Source organism: Hyla sarda, chromosome 9, assembly GCF_029499605.1.
Source record: "Hyla sarda isolate aHylSar1 chromosome 9, aHylSar1.hap1, whole genome shotgun sequence".
In the NCBI taxonomy this organism is placed as follows: Eukaryota; Metazoa; Chordata; class Amphibia; order Anura; family Hylidae; genus Hyla; species Hyla sarda.
Genome location: NC_079197.1, coordinates 103,739,204 through 103,760,837, shown reverse-complemented (window position 1 = coordinate 103,760,837; position 21,634 = coordinate 103,739,204). Strand labels below are relative to the sequence as shown.

The 21,634-nt window shown below is 47.0% G+C and overlaps 1 protein-coding gene and 1 non-coding gene across 5 annotated transcripts in view; one reads left to right on the top strand and one right to left on the bottom strand.

Annotated features, from left to right (window-relative positions):
- UPF3B (UPF3B regulator of nonsense mediated mRNA decay) overlaps positions 1-21,427 on the bottom strand; it is a 32,366-nt gene extending 10,939 nt beyond the window's left edge. For 2 of the 4 annotated variants that reach the window (XM_056538267.1, XM_056538269.1), the window contains exons 1-8: positions 20,878-21,427; positions 13,300-13,406; positions 13,088-13,194; positions 12,444-12,542; positions 11,663-11,773; positions 10,798-10,841; positions 9,584-9,772; positions 6,462-6,607 (exon numbers count right to left, since the gene is read on the bottom strand). In XM_056538267.1, coding sequence (XP_056394242.1) covers positions 6,462-6,607; positions 9,584-9,772; positions 10,798-10,841; positions 11,663-11,773; positions 12,444-12,542; positions 13,088-13,194; positions 13,300-13,406; positions 20,878-20,991 — 917 coding nt within the window. In that variant the 5' untranslated portion in view covers positions 20,992-21,427. The remainder of the gene's footprint in view (positions 1-6,461; positions 6,608-9,583; positions 9,773-10,797; positions 10,842-11,662; positions 11,774-12,443; positions 12,543-13,087; positions 13,195-13,299; positions 13,407-20,877) is intronic. The other 2 variants (XM_056538270.1, XM_056538268.1) reach the window with 2 other exon arrangements.
- Positions 4,043-4,234, top strand: LOC130292120 (U2 spliceosomal RNA). Its single transcript, XR_008848083.1, has one exon. It is a non-coding gene; the product is annotated as a U2 spliceosomal RNA (small nuclear RNA).
- Positions 21,428-21,634: the final 207 nt, after the last annotated feature.

The following is a 21,634-nucleotide window of genomic DNA, read 5'->3' as shown; positions in this document are numbered from 1 at the left end:
TCTCACCCCCTGGCTATCAGCACCGCTGCCCGTTCTGTCCCCCTGACTATCGGTGCCAGCGCCGATAGCCAGGGGGAGAGAAGCGGCGCCGACAGCCAGGGGGAGAGAAGGGGCAGCGGCACCCATTGCCGGCGCCGCTGCCCCGTTGCCTCCCCCCATCCCCGGTGGCATAATTACCTGAGTCGGGTCCGCGCTGCTGCAGGCCTCCGGCGTGCGTCCCCGGCGTCGTTGCTATGCGCTGAACGGCGCGGCGCATGACGTCAGTGCGCCGCGCCGTGCATAGCAACGACGCAGGGGACGCACACCGGAGGCCTGGAGCAGCGCGGACCCGACGCAGGTAATTATGCCACCGGGGATGGGGGGAGGCAACGGGGCAGCGGCGCCGGCAATGGGTGCCGCTGCCCCTTCTCTCCCCCTGGCTGTCTAGCCAGGGGGTGAGAAGGGCCGACAGCAGCGCTCTAGACCCCAGGAAAGGCAGGGGGAGAGAAGCGGGCAGTGACTGCCTCTCTCCCCCTGCCTTTCCTGGGGGTATATCGGGGTATACACGCGCACACACGCACCCTCATTTTACCATGGATATTTGGTTAAAAAACTTTTTTTACCCAAATATCCTTGGTAAAATGAGGGTGCGTGTTATAGGCCGGTGCGTGGTATACCCCGATAAATACGGTAAGTCAGATCTGGTTATGTATATATATATATGTGTGCTTTTTTCAGTTTGACAGCAGCTTGAGCAAAATTACTTATAACACTTTTACCCAGGAAAATCTTTTTAATGTTGGGGGAACAGCAGAACTAAAAATTCTCAAATTTTATTTGAATAAATTGCTTTATGAGCAGAAAATAAAACAAAAACAGTATTCCAGCAACATACGTGGCGTGAGTAAAAAGGAGATTTTTTGTACCGTAAAATCTCTTTCTCGCAGCCTTCATTGGTGGGACACCTATACTGATGGGTATATGCTCTTGCCACCAAAAAAAAAAAAAAAAAAATCGGCTCCTCCCTGGCAGGATATACCCGCTCACTGGAAGTAAGGTAAATCAGTTTTGTCACAAAGCAGTAGGAGAAGCCAAGAAATACGTCCAAAGGACCCTTGAAAAGAATCCCAGATAATACCCCAATAACCGAAAAAGACTATCCGGACAAAAATTGCAAAAATGGGTGGGTGCAGTATCCCCCAATGAAGGCTATGAGAGAGAGAGAAAGAGTACAAAAAAACAAAACAAAAAAAAAAGTCTCCTTTGCTCGGTCGCTCTTCATTGGGTGACACCTATACTGATGGGACTTACCAAAGCAGTCCCCTGGGGTGGGAAAAACAAACCACTAGCGAAAGGCGAGCAGTCCCGAGACTGAACCCACTCGTCCGTAAGGTCTGCGGACAAGACCCCAGGCCAGAGACAACAGAGGCCCAGAAACTGAGCTCCCAGAGATCCCCCATCCATGGATATGAACTAGGACACCAAGGAAGAGACCGTGCTACGCAGAGACTCTAAACCTACATCAATATGGAGAGACAAGAAAAGGTTGCGTAGGAAGCCAGATGGGCCAGAACCCCCATGAACGTCCGCAGACCCAAAAACCCCTATCCCAGGGGCCCGACGCGAGCATCCGGGAGGCGAAATGAGCTTGACTGGCAGAATCCGGATGACCGGAACGCCTTTCATTTCGGGAGTAAATGGACCCCGAAGGAGGAGACAGAAGGAAGAACGGACAAAAAAGTTGCAGAACGCCCTGAAAAGGGCATCCTGGAACACCAGAGCGACAGACATGGGAAGTGGAGGTCCCGAGTCTCCTGAAAGACTTCCACCCGGAGGGTAAGTAAACCCAAGGTTCACAAAATGCTCCGGGAGACAAACTTCCATGACGAGACAGAAGAAGTCCGGAACAGTAAAACCGCCCCACAAATGGGATCGTAAAGAAGTCTGGGAAGGATTGCTACACATGCCCGAGACCTTAACCATCACTAAGGCCCAAGAACCAGGAGGGCAGACCTAGAAAAGGCGGCACAGCACAGCATCCTGGGATAGTGTCCAAGACAAGGAGACTAACCGGCCTTGAACCCCAGTAGTCCGAGCGGACCAGAGCACTCCGAAGCAACATCCAGCAAGGATGGGAACGGAGGGGAAAAACAGGGAACCCAGCAGGGCACAGGAAGGTTATTCCAGAGACGGTGGTGTCAGTGTAGTGCAACTGACACTGTCAAAGGGGAGAATTAACACACCCTCCAGGGAGATTGCGCCAGGGAAGGAGGAGAGCAATGGAAGGACCCCAACCACAGACGGTGGCTGTCATCGAGCCATACACGAGTGCATAAACTCTGCCAACAGAGGAGAGTGTCAAGGCAGCATGAGCAGCAGTAGACAACCAAGAAACCGGAAGAGAGCCAGGCTGCAATAGTGGGCAAAAGCACACAAGTATGGACAGCAAAAAGCTCATCTGACTGCTCACAGCCAAAATACAAGGGCCCAGCCCGATACCCCACCTATATGGTGGGAAGAGAGAGAAGGCTCTTAGAAGGATCTTAGTAGTACAAAGCGCTCAGCAAAATAGTCCCCCTAGATGAGGGGAAAACGAGGGGTGGTTGAGAGGAAACCCATGCCCTGACCTGCCAAGCTCCCTGACCCCCGTACCCCCTGAGGAAGGGAGATGAAAAAGTGTGGCAGGAACTAGAGGAGCAGAGAAATGCCACCCCACGGCAATGGAACAAAGTACTGAGTGAGCAGAGCCCCCAGGAACTCTGCTACAACACAATGAGGTATGGAGGAGCCAATGTGCATCCTCAGAGGGATCAGAATCCTGGACCCTGGTGCTGGGCAAAGATACAAATACGTGACTGCAAATGCAAGTAAGGAGCACGCACAGTTACAAAGCAACCAAAGCATTGAGAGGAACACCTTATCAGGGTGAAACCCTGGACCAGATGGACGCCAACGGAGTCAACCCTTCAGGCCCATGCCAGCACAAAGGTGCTCAACCGTTGCAGACCTGCAGAAACAAGATCACAGGAAGGCCCAAGGCACACCCCACCGACAGAAGGGAAGGTGGGCTATACACGTGCGGGGGGGACTTAGCAGACGAAGGGACACAGACATTTCCATACAGAAAGACCCTACGTGGAGCTTCACATGGAAGTGAGTCACCGGATTGCATTCGCTGGAACGGCAAAAATGGGGGAGGAGACCTGTAGAAGTAAAAAGCCAAGAAGACACAGTGGCTATCTGGCATGGGAACCATGGCCACGTGGGAGCCATAATGGCGGCAGGTAGCTCCGCCCTCTCCCTGAGTTCTGAGTGGGACTCTGGGGTATGACTGTGAGGAGACTCTCTCTCAGACCTACCTTCGGAGCGCCCAGCAGGGAAGGATCTGTAACTCTATTTCCGGAGCTTAGCTCCGCCCCTCTCTTCCCCGCAGCAAGTCCTCCGGACCGGGGTCATTAGCGCCATCAGGGATGTCAGAGGCTGTATCTCCTCCGACTCCCTGGTTCAGGGCCGTAGTCTCCTCCAGCCCGGCGGGACCCTTCCCAGCCGTGCACCGATGCTCTCCCTCCCCTGCCGTTGGAGGGATGGGGTCTCTGAGATTGGCTCTGCCCCTGTCCTCTCTCCTTCAGAGCAGGACCTGTCAGTTATTTTATCTACCTAACCCAGCAGCCGTTATGGTGGGGGGGAAAGATAGCTCTGCATCCTTCCCCTCACAGGTGTTGACGGACGTTTTGCTGTACGGGGACTCGGAGCATATCTCTGTCTCCCCCCCGGTAGAAAAGTGGGGTTCTATTTCCCCTCCCCGGCTGGTTGCTCTTTTGGAGGTGTGGGAGTGGGCATAGCTCCACCTCAACCACCACTCCTACCCCCCCCCCCCCGCCCCCCGGGAGGGGAAAAAATACATAAAAAAAAAAAAAAAAAATAAGTGAATCTGCTGCTGGTCTCTTAGACCATTTAGTGGTGTTTGGCACCCTCTTGTGGCTTATAATTAAATTGTGCCTTATTCTCCATGCACCCTTGTGGCCTCTGGTGACACAAATTATAGCCTTAGCCTGTACTATCTATTGCTTCTCTGCCTTTTGGGCTGAGATCAAGTGTAGCATCTATTCTCATCAATTTAACATCCGATATGTCCCCTTGCTGGGGAACATATGTTAATTGGATTTTTGAGCATGTGGGCCGATTTCGAAGCTTGTTTCCGTCGTCCTATGCTTTGACCCGATATGGCAGTATTTTCAGGTACAAAAAAAATATCTGCTGGGCTCTATTTTTTCTGGAACTGTGTACGGGAGGCCCCTTTCTTGTCTCAATCACTCTGTACAAGACCTATGACATGACACCGGAAGGTGGAGCTATGCCCACTCCCCCACTTCCAAAGGAGCGACCAGCTGGGGTGGGGAATATAGAACTCCACTGTACTACTGTAAGGACGGAGATATGTACCAGTCCCCGTCCAGCAACACGCCGCCGGCACCTGTGAGGAGACGGAAGGCGGAGCCATGTCTTCCCCACACTAGAAAGGCTGCATGAGAGAAGACAAAACAAAAACGATAAGTCCCGCTCTGAAGGAGAAGGACGACGGCGGAGCAAAGCTCTGAGTCCCCGTCCATCCGGCAGTAGAGGGAGAGCAGCGGTGCCCGGCGCGAGGGCCCCGCGCAGAACCGCAACCGCCGTTAGGGGACAGCCGCCCTTAATCCCCCACCTGCTGGAAGACTACTGCCCTCTGCAGTGCGCCAGTCATGAGAGCTCGTTGTGGGGAGGAGAGGGGCGGAGCGAAGCTCCTTAAAAGGACAAGTCTCACAGTAAACAATTGTTCAGCTTTTAGTGCAGAAGGTAAAGTTATATAGGTTTGTAAATCACTTCCATTACCAATGCTGCTTAGAAACCAGCTTTATCTGCATTCTTCTGTCTGACAGGAAATTCAGCTGTTCCAGGTTTTCATGACTTTCGACACCCTATTCAGGCTGTTATCAGCAGCATCCCGGGGCCGTGACGTGACAATTACCCAGAAAACCCCTGTGCTGCAGAGAGCTCCCTGAGCTAGGCCTTAGCCCCTCCCATCTGATGAATATTCACACTGTCCTCCCTCTGTTCTGCAGTGATTGGCTGAGCAGCACTGCCTATATGTCGGCTGATTCACATCATAGTTCTCTCCCCTCTCCTTGCTAATGTTTTTACACTGAGAACGGAAGAGAGGGGGGAGGGGAGGGAGCTGCCAGCATAGACCTGTCACACTGAGCACTGGGGAGAGAGGAGTGCAGGGCAGAGGAGGGGGGAGGTGATTGTGCCACTGTAAAGCTGTTTCATTGAGAGGAGGAGGGGGAGGGAGTGATTTTACAGTGTAAAACTGCAGCTTCAACTCCAGGGTCCCTCTCTCTGAGCACTGAGATAACATTTTGTTTCCTCGTGGCCACCCTGCTGTATAGGGCTATGATTGGAGCTCAGTGTTATGTGGGAGTGACTAACATAAGTTAGGGGTGGTAACAAGTTCTCTGCTCAGGCAGCTGAGAGCAGGAAATGTGAGCAGTGCATGCAGGGAAATGTAGTCTTTGAGATCACAGGCATAGCCACCATAACCAGGAAGTAACTGCAATTTATGAGCTGAATAGCCAGTGAATGGGGGCCGGAAAAAAAATCACAAACATGTCAGAGAGGTGGTAGGTGAATATACTATGGAATGGCTAGGTATTTTTTTTTTCTTTGCTGCATGGGATATCTTCTTTAAGTAGAGGCACAGAACGCTCCGTCGGGCGTTCTGAAGACAGTGCCGGTAGAGCAGGGAGAGAGTCTCCCCACAGCTGAACCCTAGGTTCCTGCTTTGAACTTGGGAAGAAGGGGGCGGAGCTACCTGCAGGGATTATGGTTCCCGTCGGAGGAGCTGGGAGCCGCAACTGTGGTGCAAGGAGTCCAGGGAGCTGCCGCAAAAGCTGGTGGCTGCCCTGAGACATAACAGACAGGTGAGACTAACAGTGAGAGCCCAGACCCCATTAAAGATCGGGCCAATGACCCCTTAAACCTGCCCCCACAAGTGTCAGTCCATCAGTGACTGCCCTAAAAGACACAAAGGAACATATTAACCCCATAATTCCTTTGCCGGAAGAGGGGGGAGAAACATACTCACCTGCAGTCTCCATCTTCATAAACTCACCTGTCTTCACATACTCACCTAGAGATGTCTTCAGACAGCTTTTTAGTTACCTACATCACGTCAGGCTGCAACAGCAGGACGAACAGGGGAAATAGGGGGACTTGGACCCAAGGTGCAACCCCAGGCGCTGGCCGTTGGCGGGAAGGGGATAGTGGTTATACCCATCAGTATAGGTGTCCCCCAATGAACAGTGACTGAGAAATTATACATTTCTACCCATTTTTAAGGCAGTCAGAAACCAAATGTAAACAGATATAAAGCCCTGTACATAAATGTTTTGCTAATGATAGTTTAGTATAGGTTGACAAAAAATATCAAGAGGAGGATAACTTACCGTTTCAGCTTTTCCTCTCCAGTTTCTCCATCTGACCTTTTAGTTACTGAGACGCGCTCTTCTCTCACATTCTCTTTTTCCAGCTTTCTGGGTTTAAACTTCTTTTCAGTCTCTCTTTCATCATCTTTCTCAGGCTTCCTAAGAAGCTATGGGGACACCAAATGTTGTACAGTGACTAACATCTGCTACAAAAGGGTTAACACCAAGCAAAACCAGTGGCATTACAGCAGGCTGTGTTCGTAACAAGAACAGATTTCTGGCACCTCCTAAAATCAGATACTAAAAACTTAAGAGATATCTGAATAGTGGCTGAATATGACTGATGATGTATACGACTGTGGGCACATTCACACTTCACAACACTGAAATGTGTAAACTACAGAATTTAACACCATCACAGACTAAATGCTTCTTTGTCCTTAATATATTTTTCCATCTCCAGTTCAGTGTTTATGTGCCTTTACAGTCTAATGGTGTTATCTTTAAAGACTATGAGGGAGATTTATCAAATGTTACCCATAGCAACCAAATTCAGCTTTAATGATAGATAAAAAAAGTCATGAAAAATGAACAGTGTGAAATCTCCACTTTTTCTCTACAAATATTTGATAAATCTCCCTCAGAGTGCATATTCATTTCTTTTTATTGCTCAGATTTGAATCTTAAATTTTAAAATAAGGCCATTTTGCAAAGAGTCTGCATAAAATGTTCTTAACATTTGCGTACAGCTCTCTTGCAGGTAAATATATATATTATATATATATTATATATATATATATATATATATATATATATATATATATATAACCTTTCACAAGTTAAGTTGACTAGCTCTTCTACAAAACAGAGCTGAACACATAGGGGATGTTCCTGGCTGTGCAGTGACTACTAGCCAGCGTCAGGGCCCGTTATTTATTTCCCCATCATTCGGCTGTTCATTCATGGTGCTGCCAACATGAATATACAGGGTGGGCAATTTATATGGATGCACCTTAATAAAATGGGAATGGTTGGTGATATGAACTTCCTGTTTGTGGCACATTAGTATATGTGAGGGGGGGGGGACTTTTCAAGATGGGTGGTGACCATGGTGGCCATTTTGAAGTCGGCCATTTTGAATCCAACTTTTGTTTTTTCAATAGGAAGAGGGTCATGTGACACATCAAACTTATTGGGCATTTCACAAGAAAAACAATGATGTGCTTGGTTTTAACTTAACTTTATTCTTTCATGAGATATTTACAAGTTTCTGACCACTTATAAAATGTGTTCAATGTGCTGCCCATTGTGTTGGATTGTCAATGCAACCCTCTTCTTCCACTCTTCACACACTGATAGCAACATGGCAGGAGAAATGCTAGCACAGGCTTCCAGTATCCGTAGTTTCAGGTGCTACACATCTCGTATCTTCACAGCATAGACAATTGCCTTCAGATGACCCCAAAGATAAAAGTCTAAGGGGGTCAGATCGGGAGACCTTGGGGGCCATTCAACTGTCCCTTGACGACCAATCCACTTTCCAGGAAACTGTTCATCTAGGAATGCTTGGACCTGATACCCATAATGTGGTGGTGCACCACCTTGCTGGAAAAACACAGGGAACGTGCCAGCTTCAGTGTATAAAGAGGGAAACACATCATGTAGCAATTTCACATATTCAGTGGCCTTGAGGTTTCCATTGGTGAAGAATGGCCCCACTATCTTTGTACCCCATATACCACACCATACCATCAATTTTTGTGTTCCAACAGTCTTGGAGGGATCTATCCAATGTGGGTTAGTGTCAGACCAATAGCGGTGGTTTTGTTTGTTAACTTCACCATTCACATAAAAGTTTCCTCAATGAACAAAATCTTCTGCGTAAACTGAGGGTCCTGTTCCAATTTTTGTTTTGCTCATTCTGCAGCACTTGAAACTACGGATACTGGAAGCCTGTGCTAGCATTTCTCCTGCGGTGTTGCTATCAGTGTGTGAAGAGTGGGAGAAGATGGTTGCATTGACAATCCAACACAATGTGCAGCATGTTGAACACATTTTATAAGTGGTCAGAAACTTGTAAATAACTCATGAAAGAATAAAGTTACATTAAAACCAAGCACAACATTGTTTTTCTTGTGAAATGCCCAATAAGTTTGATGTGTCACATGACCCTCTTCCTATTGAAAAAACAAAAGTTGGATTCAAAATGGCCGACTTCAAAATGGCCACCATGGTCACCACCCATCTTGAAAAGTTTCCCCCCTCACATATACTAATGTGCCACAAACAGGAAGTTAATATCACCAACCATTCCCATTTTATTAAGGTGTATCCATATAAATGGCCCACCCTGTACTTCTATGTATGTATGTATGCTCAGGCTCCTGTGTTTAATACAAACGAAAAAAAAAACACAGGAGGTGCGCCCCTAGTGAGGACCGTTTAACAATGATAGGAGTTGACATAAAGATGGGTTCTTACCCCTTGGTGTTGCGCTCAGAGCACAACACCTGCAGTAGCATCAGTGTGTGGAAGGTAAAGGGAAACCGCTGCCACGAGGAACAAGCCCGGTGAGACGCTCGTCAGTCCGGTAAGTAGCAATAGAGATAATCCGTAAATAGGTTCCTCTCAAGAAGGCGCTGGTACCCGGGGATAGAGGTAAAGTTCTTTTATTTGCAACGCGTTTCGATCCCGAACCGGGATCTTCGTCGATGCCTGACGAAGATCCCGGTTCGGGATCGAAACGCGTTGCAAATAAAAGAACTTTACCTCTATCCCCGGGTACCAGCGCCTTCTTGAGAGGAACCTATTTACGGATTATCTCTAAGGCTCCTGTGTTTGGCACAGGCACAGACTGCTGCAATCTTGCTTCAGGCAAGCCACTTATGCCACCGCTGGGGAGACAAGTAGCCAAATGTTGGGTAGATATATAACAGCTGCTAAGTCTGGCTAATTGATGCTCTGGGCAATGTTCTGCATTTTTTTTCCCCTTTTCCTGTCTTTAGTATTATACATCATGAATAATGATTGATGTGATATATTTGATTGTGGGTTTCTGCATTTTGTAGGTTGTCAGAAACAAATTGTGCAGACTCTTTCCAAAGTCACCAAATAATGTGTAAAACATTTCCATGTATGTGTACCTTAACTTTGGGCTCATCCTTTACCCTTTCCGTTTCTTTCTCTGGAGTCCTTTCATACTTCTTTTGTTTTTCTGCTTCTTTCCTTTTCCTTCTCTCATCCTCTTTCCACTTCCTTCTTTCTTCTTCACGCAGTCTTTTACGTTCAAGTTCTCGCCTCCTTCTCTCCTCACGCTTTTCATCTCTTATTCTCTGCAAAATTATGCATACAGGTCATCATGGGTAAGCCTGTTTATTCTATTTGAACATCAGAAAATGGACTAGGGGGACTAGTCTGCACTCTATGCTTTTCGATTTTAAATGGTCATCAGTGTCACCTGCATTAGCCTGTTGGTACAGGTGTTAAGTGTAGGTGCAGGCTGGTGCACAGACAGAGCTGCAGGAGCAGGCTGACATCACCACTGCAGTTCTTCAAGCCTGCTCGCAGCCAGGCTGAGTGAGGAAGCTGCATCGGTGACATCAGCCTGCTGCTAGAGTGGCACTCATGCACCATGCCTGCCGCCGGAAAGAGAATAACAGGCTAGCAGGACCACAGATCAGGGATAAGTATCATTAGTGTTACCTGCATTACAAGCCTGTAGCAACAAGTTAGTGCGAGTGACACTGATGACCGATTCCCTTAAAAAAAAGATTGAATACTTTTGGTATGTTTTACATAAAGGACAGAAGAGTGTACTATACTATGCTATTTTATCTCACAAAAAAGTACACACAATGGATGGCAAAGGCAAATTGTTTCATGTGAAGGCATCAACCAAATACATATATCTCTGTACTGCTCTCTAAGTATAAGTCCCACTATCTTGTCAGCACAATCTCGGAGCAATGTGCTGGTACCTACACAACCTAAGATCATAAATCCAAGTAAAAACTACTCACATACACACTAAGGGCCCATGCATACTACGGAATTTCCACCTGGAGAAATTCTGGGCAGAGATAACGTGCACAGCAGGAGCCATCCAAACAAATTGGCGTGATGAGAGCACATACATGCATTGTCCCCATTAATGGCACTGCAGCTCTGCTGAAAGAATGAACATGTCCAGAATTAAACTTGTGCACTGTGCAACAAAATCCCATTGAAAAAAATGGAAGGCTGCTGCATTGGAATCGCCCTCTAGAGTTTCTACAGGCGGAAATTTTGTTGTGTGCTTGGGCCCTAAATGACTGTGAAATCATAACCCCTATTAAACAAAATAAGATGAAATTCTTACCTGTCTATTTTTTAAGAAGCTTAACAAAGGAGTTGTCTTCTTAGCTATATAACAAAGGAAAAAGTTATTAGTTGTCAAAAAGGGTTCTCATATGACAGTCTGGTAAACCAAATCAACGTGTAATGGGTTTATTTGCTTCACTTGAAGATTCATTTTTTAAGAGTTAATTCAAGATGATAACTGACATTAAAAAGTGCCCAGAGTGCCATGGTCTAGAGGACATGGGCTAGATTTATCTAGGTTCCTGTAGTGCTGGAGGACGGCACCTGGGCTTTTGAGTCTCATTTACATAATAACAACAATGCTCAGTACAATTTCTCAGTACTGAAAAAGGACTATGAAGATTAAAAAAAATAAATAGCCAGACTCCTGATCACTAGCCCTATATAGCCACGTGCTTATTCACACCCATGTTTTTTCTGCTGACAGGTCTGCTTTGAATAAATATGCAGACAAACCATGCAGTTTTAGGCTACGTTAACACAGTAGAATTTCTGAGCGGAATTTCGCCGAAAAGTTCAGCTTGCAAATTCCACAAATTTTAGAGCACATTATCTTCAATGGGAATTCCACTGTCCCACTCACATAGCAGAATTTCCATGGTGGACATTCTGCAAAATTATAAGACATGCCTTTAAATTTTGCAGAATATTGTTAGAGCCCCATTAAAGTTGATGGGCCTTTTGAATGCGAGTGGAATGTGTGGTTTAAAAGCACAGAAATTTTGCTCGAACTCCACTGAAATTCCGCAGTCTTCTTTTCTGATTGGAATTTGAACAGAATAGGAGAAATTTTGCCATGTGAACATTGCCTTCAGTTGAATTTCTGCATTAACCCAGGAGATTAGTCTTTTATCTTGGTTTACCAATCATTTCTTTGTTTTTTGCCTCTATTTCTTCCAACAACGTCTCCGGGGTAGAAGTAAGCTTCTCTTCATCCATGCTGTACGAATCCAAGAACTTTCTGTATTCTGGATCTAAAAGAGAGGATAATGGATAAGCTACCACTACAATATATCTTACGAGTGCAGTAAAATACAGTACCTAACAAATGACATCTAATAGTCAGGTACAACATAATAGTGTTAAATCTCACATGACCAAAACCTGCAAAAACAGCAAGGATCACAGTTCTCTCCTCTAACTAGAAAGCATTTATTCTAAACCTGTTCATAACAGGTTATATCCTGTGTTTTTCTTCTTACTTTCCTTCAGCTTGGATCATTCTGTCCTTCCTATAATGGAAATGAGCTCTCTATACAGTAAATTCCTATTGAGGTAGGTCACTGTATATAAGCAGAATCCTTTGTTGCTTAGAATTCCATGAAACTAAAATTTACTTGCTGATAACAGCTTCACCATAACACAGTTATTCTCTTCTCAACACAAGGTGTCCTCTCAGTCAATTTCAGGCTGAAGTGTCTCACTGCTGCGGCCACCTATTGTGTAAACAGGAAACCAGGAAGTGTTTAGGAGCCGGGCATATTGGGCTGGTATAGAGCAGAGGATGGAGGCAGGGAAGCTGGGTATGCCGGGTCCCATCTCCATCACGGAAAGGACAACATTTACATATTAGCAAAGGAGGCTAATACACCCTACATTGGCAGAAACTGTTTTTATAATGGCTTTATATAACTCATGTTTTACCATCATCAATGGTCCCAGTCTTTGAATCCTTCTTCTTGCTTTTCTTTTTTGCCACTTTTTGAAATGGAGCAAATTCCACAACGGCTGAATATTCTTGACCTGAATAAAATGGGTATAAAAATATCATTCTGACATCAACGCAACATATATTTTATCAAAAAGCAATCATGCAGAGTGAAACGTCCAGTCTGTGACACAGGATGTCCCAATATCACGACAGCAGCAACATTGTTTCCATTACTAAAAGGATTTGTTTAATGCTTGAGGGAAACCTTTAAATAATCAAACTGATTAACCTTGTTGCAAATATATTGAAATTCATATATCTGATTAAAGTGTTATTTCCATCTCAAAATGATTGGATATGCCATAATTTTAGATGTGTGGGAGTCCTGACTAACATAGCGTTAGTTTTGCACTGCATCCCCTACAGCGTTTATACCCTAAACAGCAGTCTCTTGTCATTCAGAAAACTGCATTTCAGCAGCAGCATGTATGCCTAAAATCAGCTCCACACAACTCCTAATCATGATGGACAGAATAGTGAGGAGAAATGGGACATTGAGGTGCCCTGTAAATGTACATTAAGACATGTAAATATGTTTTTTAGCAAAAATAAAGTCAACAGCTATAATACGATTTACCTTTCTGGTCAATAAACACATAGCCATCAAAGCGATCTCTGAATAACATGATGTCATCTGGACATTTGAAATTGATATATGCCCGTGAAAACATATGAGGAAATAAGCTGTGGGATAAAAACGAGATGAAATACCAGCATAAGACAAAACCGCGTGATGGTTAAAATATACAGATGGGCCAAAAAGATTCTCACTGTATCAATTGTTATTACCTGGTGTCATTTGCAAAAAACTCAAAATAATCGTGTTCTGGTAAGGGCTGAAGATGCTCTTCCAGCTGTTCTTTGGTAAGACTTGGAGGCAGGCGACGAATCACAACCTATTAAAACGAGAATTATTTCTATTGTATTCAATAAAACAAGAAATGTTACTGATGCACTGTGCACGGATGCTGCAGCATAAGTGCACAAGATAAAGGGGTTTTACAATATAAATTGTGTGGAGCTGCAGCACAAGCCCACTGAAGTGAATAGGGCTCAGCTACATTTCTCTACTCAGCAGATGTTCAGGGGCCTTCACAGGCCACAAGTCAATCTGTCAGCAGCTTCACCCTGTATAAATAGGTTAGTGCGGGTGATGATGAATTACCTGCAGGTTACCCTTAAGAATTATGTTGCGCCATTCCAGAGAAAAATAGATAAATCGAAATGCTGATCTTGGTGCACTGAAAGCGCTTCCAGCCCCCTGGTGCACCTCTCTGCCAGGCTGGTCCCTATAATTCAGCTGCTTTTAAATGTTCATCTTCTGCTCTCCAGCACAAGGGGGGTTAACAGCGCATGAACGCTTGTAGTCTGGGGCTGTACATGATGACAAGCATAAAGAACATATCAGCGTTGTGCTGGAAAGCAGAAGATGAATATTTGGGAGTTGTATTTTTGCAATATCTGGAGGTCCAAAGTTGGGAGACCAATGAATTATATTATCACGTCTTGTGCCATTGAAGAGTTTGGAAATCCGGAGATTGCCGAACGGCTCTCCCATAAAGATATATGGAGAGGCGTGTAGGCACACCCCCTTTTCCAAGGAGAGCCGGGGTCCCGTTCAGGAGATCGCAGGGGGGCCCAGCGGTTGGACCCCCCACAATCTAAAACTTTTATAGTTTTTTGGCATGATATATCTCCTATAAGACCAGGGACAGCTGCTGCTGCCAAAAGTAACGGTACCACGACACACCTGGAGACTGTTCAACACACTATATATATATATATATATATTTATTAGGGATCGACCGATTATAGGTTTGGCCGATATTCACGATTTTTGAAGTTATCGGCAATTACCTTGCCGATAATCCGATAATGTAAAGCCCCCCCCCGCCCTGCCCGGTTTTTAAATTACCTGTTCCCGGGGTCTGGGGCCCGCACCACTTCTGGCTCCTGCTGCGTCCTGCGTTACGCTGTGCGCTGCGCAGCGCAGTGACGTCCTCAACGTGACGTCACCGTCAGTGACAGCTCAGGAGCCAGAAGTAACGCGGACCCCGGGAACAGGTAATTATAAAACCGGGGATAGGGGAGGCAATGGGGCAGCGGCGGTGTGCAGTGCGGGGGTAATGGCTGGGGGGCAGCGGCGGTGTGTGGTGCAGGGGTAGGGGGGATGGCTGGGGGGCAGCGGCGGTGGTTGGGAAGACCCCCGGACAGGCAGGGGGAGAGAAGCAGGTGGCGGCGGTGGTCTCTGATTCAGCCAAAGCCGCTGCAGTTCATTGATTTAAAGCGCCCACTTTAAATCAATGATCTGCAGCGACTTCTTGGGGGGTGGAGAAATAGCAGATAACTTATACCGGAATATCGGTATAAGTTATCGGCTATCGGCCTGAAAGGCCACAGATTATCAGTATGGGCCCTAAAAAAACTATATTGGTCGATCCCTAATATACACCCTCTGCTACTACACCCGACACACGCACACATATATATATATATATACATATACACACACACACACATACATACACATACACCCTCTGGTTTTCCTTTTCTTCACTATTTACCTTGTGGTTGAGCTTACATGTCATTTTGGTATTTTAGGCCGGCCTGATTACAGCAATACCAGATTTGTATAGTTTCTGTCATGTTTTACTCATTTTTAAAAAATTCTGAACTTTTTCAATTTTTTTTAATTGCCATTTTTTGACCCCTGTAGTTAAAACAATAAATAAATAAATAAATAAATAAATAAAATTTCGCATACCAGGCTGTATGAGGGCTCATTTTTTGCGACATAATCAGTTTTTTGTATTGGTACCATTTTGGTATTGATCTGACTTTTTAACTTTTCTTTTCTGGAATATTATAAAAATTGCAATTCTGTGGTTTGGTAATTTTTTTACGTCATTTACAGTATGGGATACATAATGTTATATTTTAATAGTTCGTACAATTACGCACGCAGCGATACTAAATATGTTTATTATTTATGTTTATATGTTTTTATATAGGAAAAGGGGGTGATTTTAACTTTTAACATGGAAAACATGGAAGTGGTTAATGTGTATCTTTTAAACTTTTATTAAAACTTTTTATTTATTTATTTATTTACACTTTATTAGACTTTTAGGAGGAATCATTAGATTCCTCATACAGATCAATAGAGTTGTATTAAACTCCATTGATTTGTGTGCTCTGCGACCCATTGATAGAGCCTAGTCCAGCCAGGCTCAATCAATGACAGAGCCACGAACACCAGGGAACAGAAGTAAGCCCTCCGGCTACACCTAAAAAAAAAAACGGATAATCCGGACAAAAGAAAATGAAGAAATGGGTGGGTGCTGTGTCCCCCAATGAAGGCTACGAGAAAGAGATTTTACGGGGAGTACAAAAAAATACCTGGCCGAATGAGAAGGGAACGTGGCCAGGGCAGTGTGCCTGGCAACAATATATGTGGACATGTGGGGCCCGAAGAGGGGGGAGGGCAGGCCCACCGGACTGTCCCCTCCAGAATGGCGCCGGAGGAGCTGGGCACATCAGAGAAAGGGGACCCCGGATGAGCAAGGGGGAGGGGGTTGTAGTACATACTCACCCATGGCTCCATCTTCTCATACCCACCCTGATGTCTTCAGCCAGCATTAGGCCACGCCAGGCTGCCATAGCGAGACGGGCAGGAGCAAGTGGGGGACCCGGACCGAACGTACTACCGCTGGCGATAAGGGTTTGACGGGCCCATACTCTTATGCACCACGCCCCTTTGTCGCATGTGGACAATCAGGTAGCGCCATGCTCCAGTCACCCAACTTAGAAAAATAAAGAAAAAAAGAACCTAACTAGACATACTTAACTAGAAAATAATAGACCAGGTCTGGGGAGCTCCCTGACATGCGTCTTTCCTCCTACTGACACTAAAACTGATTACCTCACTTCCAGTGGGCGGGTATATCCTGCCAGGGAGGAGACTACTTTTTTTTCCTAATGTCAGAGCTTCCTAGTGGCAAGAGCATATACCAGGGGTGTGGAAATTTTATAAAAAACTACTTGTCCACGGGACTAAAATGGAGAAAAATCTACTTGTCCCTCATGACGATCCACTTGTCCGGGCCAATTTTCGCTTTTACGCTCTCATTTTTTTCCTCCTCGCCCTATAATAGCCATAACTACCTACTATAATGACACCTTTTAATTTTTCAATAACATATTCTCTGAACCAAAAAATATATACCGTATTTATCGGGGTATACCACGCACCGGCCTATAACACGCACCCTCATTTTACCACGGATATTTGGGTAAAAAAAGTTTTTTACCCAAATATCCATGAAAAAATGAGGGTGCGTGTGTGCGCGTGTATACCCCGATATACCCCCAGGAAAGGCAGGGGGAGAGAGGCCGTCGCTGCCCGCTTCTCTCCCCCTGCCTTTCCTGGGGTCTAGAGCGCTGCTGTCGGCCTTTTTCACCCCCTGGTTATCGGCGCCGCTGCCCGTTCTGTCCCCCTGACTATCGGTGCCGGCGCCGATTGCCAGGGAGAGAGAAGCGGCGCCGACAGCCAGGGGGAGAGAAGGGGCAGCGGCACCCATTGCCGGCGCCGCTGCCCCGTTGCCTCCCCCCATCCCCGGTGGCATAATTACCTGAGTCCGGTCCGCGCTGCTCCGCTGCTCCAGGCCTCCGTCGTGCGTCCCCGGAGTCGTTGCTATGCGCGGCGCACTGACGTCATGCGCCGCGCCGTTCAGCACATAGCAATGACGCCGGGGACGCACGACGGAGGCCTGGAGCAGCGGAGCAGCGCGGACCGGACTCAGGTAATTATGCCACCGGGGATGGGGGGAGGCAACGGGGCAGCAGCGCCGGCAATGGGTGCCGCTGCCCCTTCTCTCCCCCTGGCTGTCGGCGCCGCTTCTCTCTCCCTGGCAATCGGCGCCGGCACCGATAGTCAGGGGGACAGAACGGGCAGCGGCGCCGATAACCAGGGGGTGAAAAGGGCCGACAGCAGCGCTCTAGACCCCAGGAAAGGCAGGGGGAGAGAAGCGGGCAGCGACGGCCTCTCTCCCCCTCCCTTTCCTGGGGATGTATCGGCGTATAACACGCACACAGACTTTAGGCTAAAAATTTTAGCCTAAAAAGTGCGTGTTATACGCCGATAAATACGGTATATATTTGGGGAAGTGAAATTGAAATAGTAAAATATAATTTTGCAGATTTGGTGGTTTTCTTTTCTGCGCCATTTACCTTGTGGTTGAGGTAACATGTTAGTTTTATACTTTAGGCGCCTGATTACAGCGATACCAGATTTGTATCGTTTACGTCATGTTTTACTCATTCTGAACGTTCTCTAATTTTTTTAATTGCCATTTTTTAACCCCTGTAGCTTTATTATTTTTCCTCATACCAGGCTGTATGAGGGCTCATGTTTTGCGCCATAATCAGTTTTTTGTATCGGTACCATTTTGGCATTGATCTGACTTTTTAATCGCTTTTTAACTTTTTTTTATGGGATATTATAAAAATTGCAAATCTGTGGTTTGGTATTTTTTTACATTTACCGTACAGGATACATAATGTTATATTTTAATAGGTTGTACAATTACGCACGAAGCGATACCAAATATGTTTATTTTTACTATGTTTGCATGTTTTTATATAGGAAAAGGGGGTGATTTGAACTTTTAACATGGAAGGGGTTAATGCAGCGGTCTTCAAACTGTGGCCCTCCAGATGTTGCAAAACTACAACTCCCAGCATGCCCGGACAGCCAACGGCTGTCCTGGCATGCTGGGAATTATAGTTTTGTAACATCTGGAGGGGCACAGTTTGAAGACCACTAGGTTAATGTGTGTCTTTCAAACTTTTATTAAAACTTTTTTATTTTTTTTTACACTTTATTAGACTTATGAGGAATCATTAGATTCCTCATACAGATGAATAGATTCTATTGAACTCTATTAATCTGTGTGCTCTGTGATCCATTGATAGAGCCTGGTCCAGACAGGATCTATCAATGACAGAGCCGGGACAGGAGGAAGCAGAGGTAAGTCCTCCGGCTACCTCCATAGTGGATCGCCCCCCTGCGATCGCGCTGCGGGGGGGCGATCCACCCCACTAGCCCACCAGGGAGCATTCACATCTCCCTTTAGACGCTGCTGTCAGCTTTGACATCGGCGATCTAAAGGGTTAATAGCCAGCCGCGGCGATCGCCGCATGCTGGCTATTAGCGGCGGCCCCCGGCTACTGAGAACAGCCGGGGGCTGCAGAGTATGGAGCGGGCAGGAATCCCGAGCCCGCTCCATACATACTGCAGAGCGCCGCATGCATCTCCCCATGCAGACGCGCCTCTTCCCCTCAGCTCTCCGAAGCTACAGCTGGGGGGAGTGAAGGCAGAGGACGCAGGTCTGCACGGGGAGCAAGAAGCCACGCCCCCTCATCTCCCCCCGCACGTCTGCAGAGCAGGGGAGAGAAGACACATACTGTACACAGCTTCTCATCTCCCCTGCTCTGCTTCCGAGGATACAGTTTTTTATTGTCGGAGGCGGCAGAGTATGGAGGGGGCAGGAGTCGGGAGCCCGCTCCATACAGACTGCAGATCTCCACCGCACTTGTCAGGTCCGGCCATGCTTGCCCGAAGCCGGGCTAAGGGCCGGACAAATTCACCTGCCCGGCGCCCAAAACTGCTAGTCCCGGACGTCGGGCGATAGGAATTCCCGACACAACATATGCCCTCTGCTACTACGCCCGACACAACATATGCCCTCTGCTACTACGCCCGACACAACATATGCCCTCTGCTACTACGCCCGACACAACATATGCCCTCTTCTACTACGCCCGACACAACATATGCCCTCTGCTACTACGCCCGACACAACATATGCCCTCTGCTACTACGCCCGACACAACATATGCCCTCTGCTACTACGCCCGACACAACATATGCCCTCTGCTACTACGCCCGACACAACATATGCCCTCTGCTACTACGCCCGACACAACATATGCCCTCTGCTACTACGCCCGACACAACATATGCCCTCTGCTACTACGCCCGACACAACATATGCCCTCTGCTACTACGCCCGACACAACATATGCCCTCTGCTACTACGCCCGACACAACATATGCCCTCTGCTACTACGCCCGACACAACATATGCCCTCTGCTACTACGCCCGACACAACATATGCCCTCTGCTACCACGCCCGACACAACATATGCCCTCTGCTACCACGCCCGACACAACATATGCCCTCTGCTACTACGCCCGACACAACATATGCCCTCTGCTACTACGCCCGACACAACATATGCCCTCTGCTACTACGCCCGACACAACATATGCCCTCTGCTACTACGCCCGACACAACATATGCCCTCTGCTACTACGCCCGACACAACATATGCCCTCTGCTACTACGCCCGACACAACATATGCCCTCTGCTACTACGCCCGACACAACATATGCCCTCTGCTACTACGCCCGACACAACATATGCCCTCTGCTACTACGCCCGACACAACATATGCCCTCTGCTACTACGCCCGACACAACATATGCCCTCTGCTACTACGCCCGACACAATATATGCCCTCTGCTACTACGCCCGACACAATATATGCCCTCTGCTACTACGCCCGACACAATATATGCCCTCTGCTACTACGCCCGACACAATATATACCCTCTGCTACTACGCCCGACACAATATATGCCCTCTGCTACTACGCCCGACACAATATATACCCTCTGCTACTACGCCCGACACAATATATACCCTCTGCTACTACGCCCGACACAATATATGCCCTCTGCTACTACGCCCGACACAATATATGCCCTCTGCTACTACGCCCGACACAATATATGCCCTCTGCTACTACGCCTGACACAATATATGCCCTCTGCTACTACGCCCGACACAATATATACCCTCTGCTACTACGCCCGACACAATATATGCCCTCTGCTACTACGCCCGACACAATATATACCCTCTGCTACTACGCCCGACACAATATATACCCTCTGCTACTACGCCCGACACAATATATGCCCTCTGCTACTACGCCTGACACAATATATACCCTCTGCTTTGATTTTGTCAGTGTTCATAGATGGGGTACACATGTCATACCTACACAACCGATTGTGGCAATGCAAGCCCAAGGGTCATGTACTCCACTGATCTGCAAACATTGGCTCTCTCCTGGTGGCAAAACTACAACTCCTGCCATGCACTGACAGCCAGGACATGCTGGGAGTTGTAGTTTTGCAGAGAGATGATATCTAGAACAGGATCTGTGACAGTACTGAAAGGCAGAGATGGCCTGTGCCCCCAGGACCCCATGTGTGTGCAGGCCTGCCCCTCCTCACCTTGCTCATGACTTCCTTCTTCTCCTTCACCCTCTCGGGTTTCTCTCCATCCTCCGCACCCAGCTGCTCCCATCTCTTCTCCTTGGGCTTGGTGTTCTCCTTGTCCTCCTTCATGGCTTTCTATGGGGGAGGCGGATACCTGGGCTTGACGACCAAAACCACTCACTGACTCCAGGCTCCACTTCTCCTCAGTGATCTCCTGCCCCGCTCTGTGATTAGACGAGCGCAGCGTCACGTGACTACCAGCGGCACAAAACAGCCGCCACATTGGGCGGGGAAATTCACCTGACAAATACTAACAGATCCCTCTAGCCTTCCGTATAGTAAACAAAACGTATCCCTCTCCGATGTGCACAGGCTTGTGCTTTGTTTCTGTGTAAAAAGCCTGATACAGAACCGTAAACGAACTTGTTTCTATGCTTTAAACTGAAGCAGCTGTCACTGTGGAAACTTTTCCCTTCACAACATGGCCGCGGCACTGACGTCATCTGTTGCTGTGCGTCCACCTGGTTTTTTTTTTCCTCGGGAAACATAAACTGTCGCGAGATCTTTTTTCCTTGGAAATCTCGAGACTTCCGTTTACTACTCCTTTACTTCCGGCAGGCTGACGCCATGGCTGATATGGGCAAAGAATGTATTTCCTCCTTTTGTACTAAACGAAATTTGTATCGACAAATAAACATTAAATATGAATATAGTGAATAAAATATATCGTACTTATAATTTTCATTGAATAGTTCATTATTTACTGGGTGAG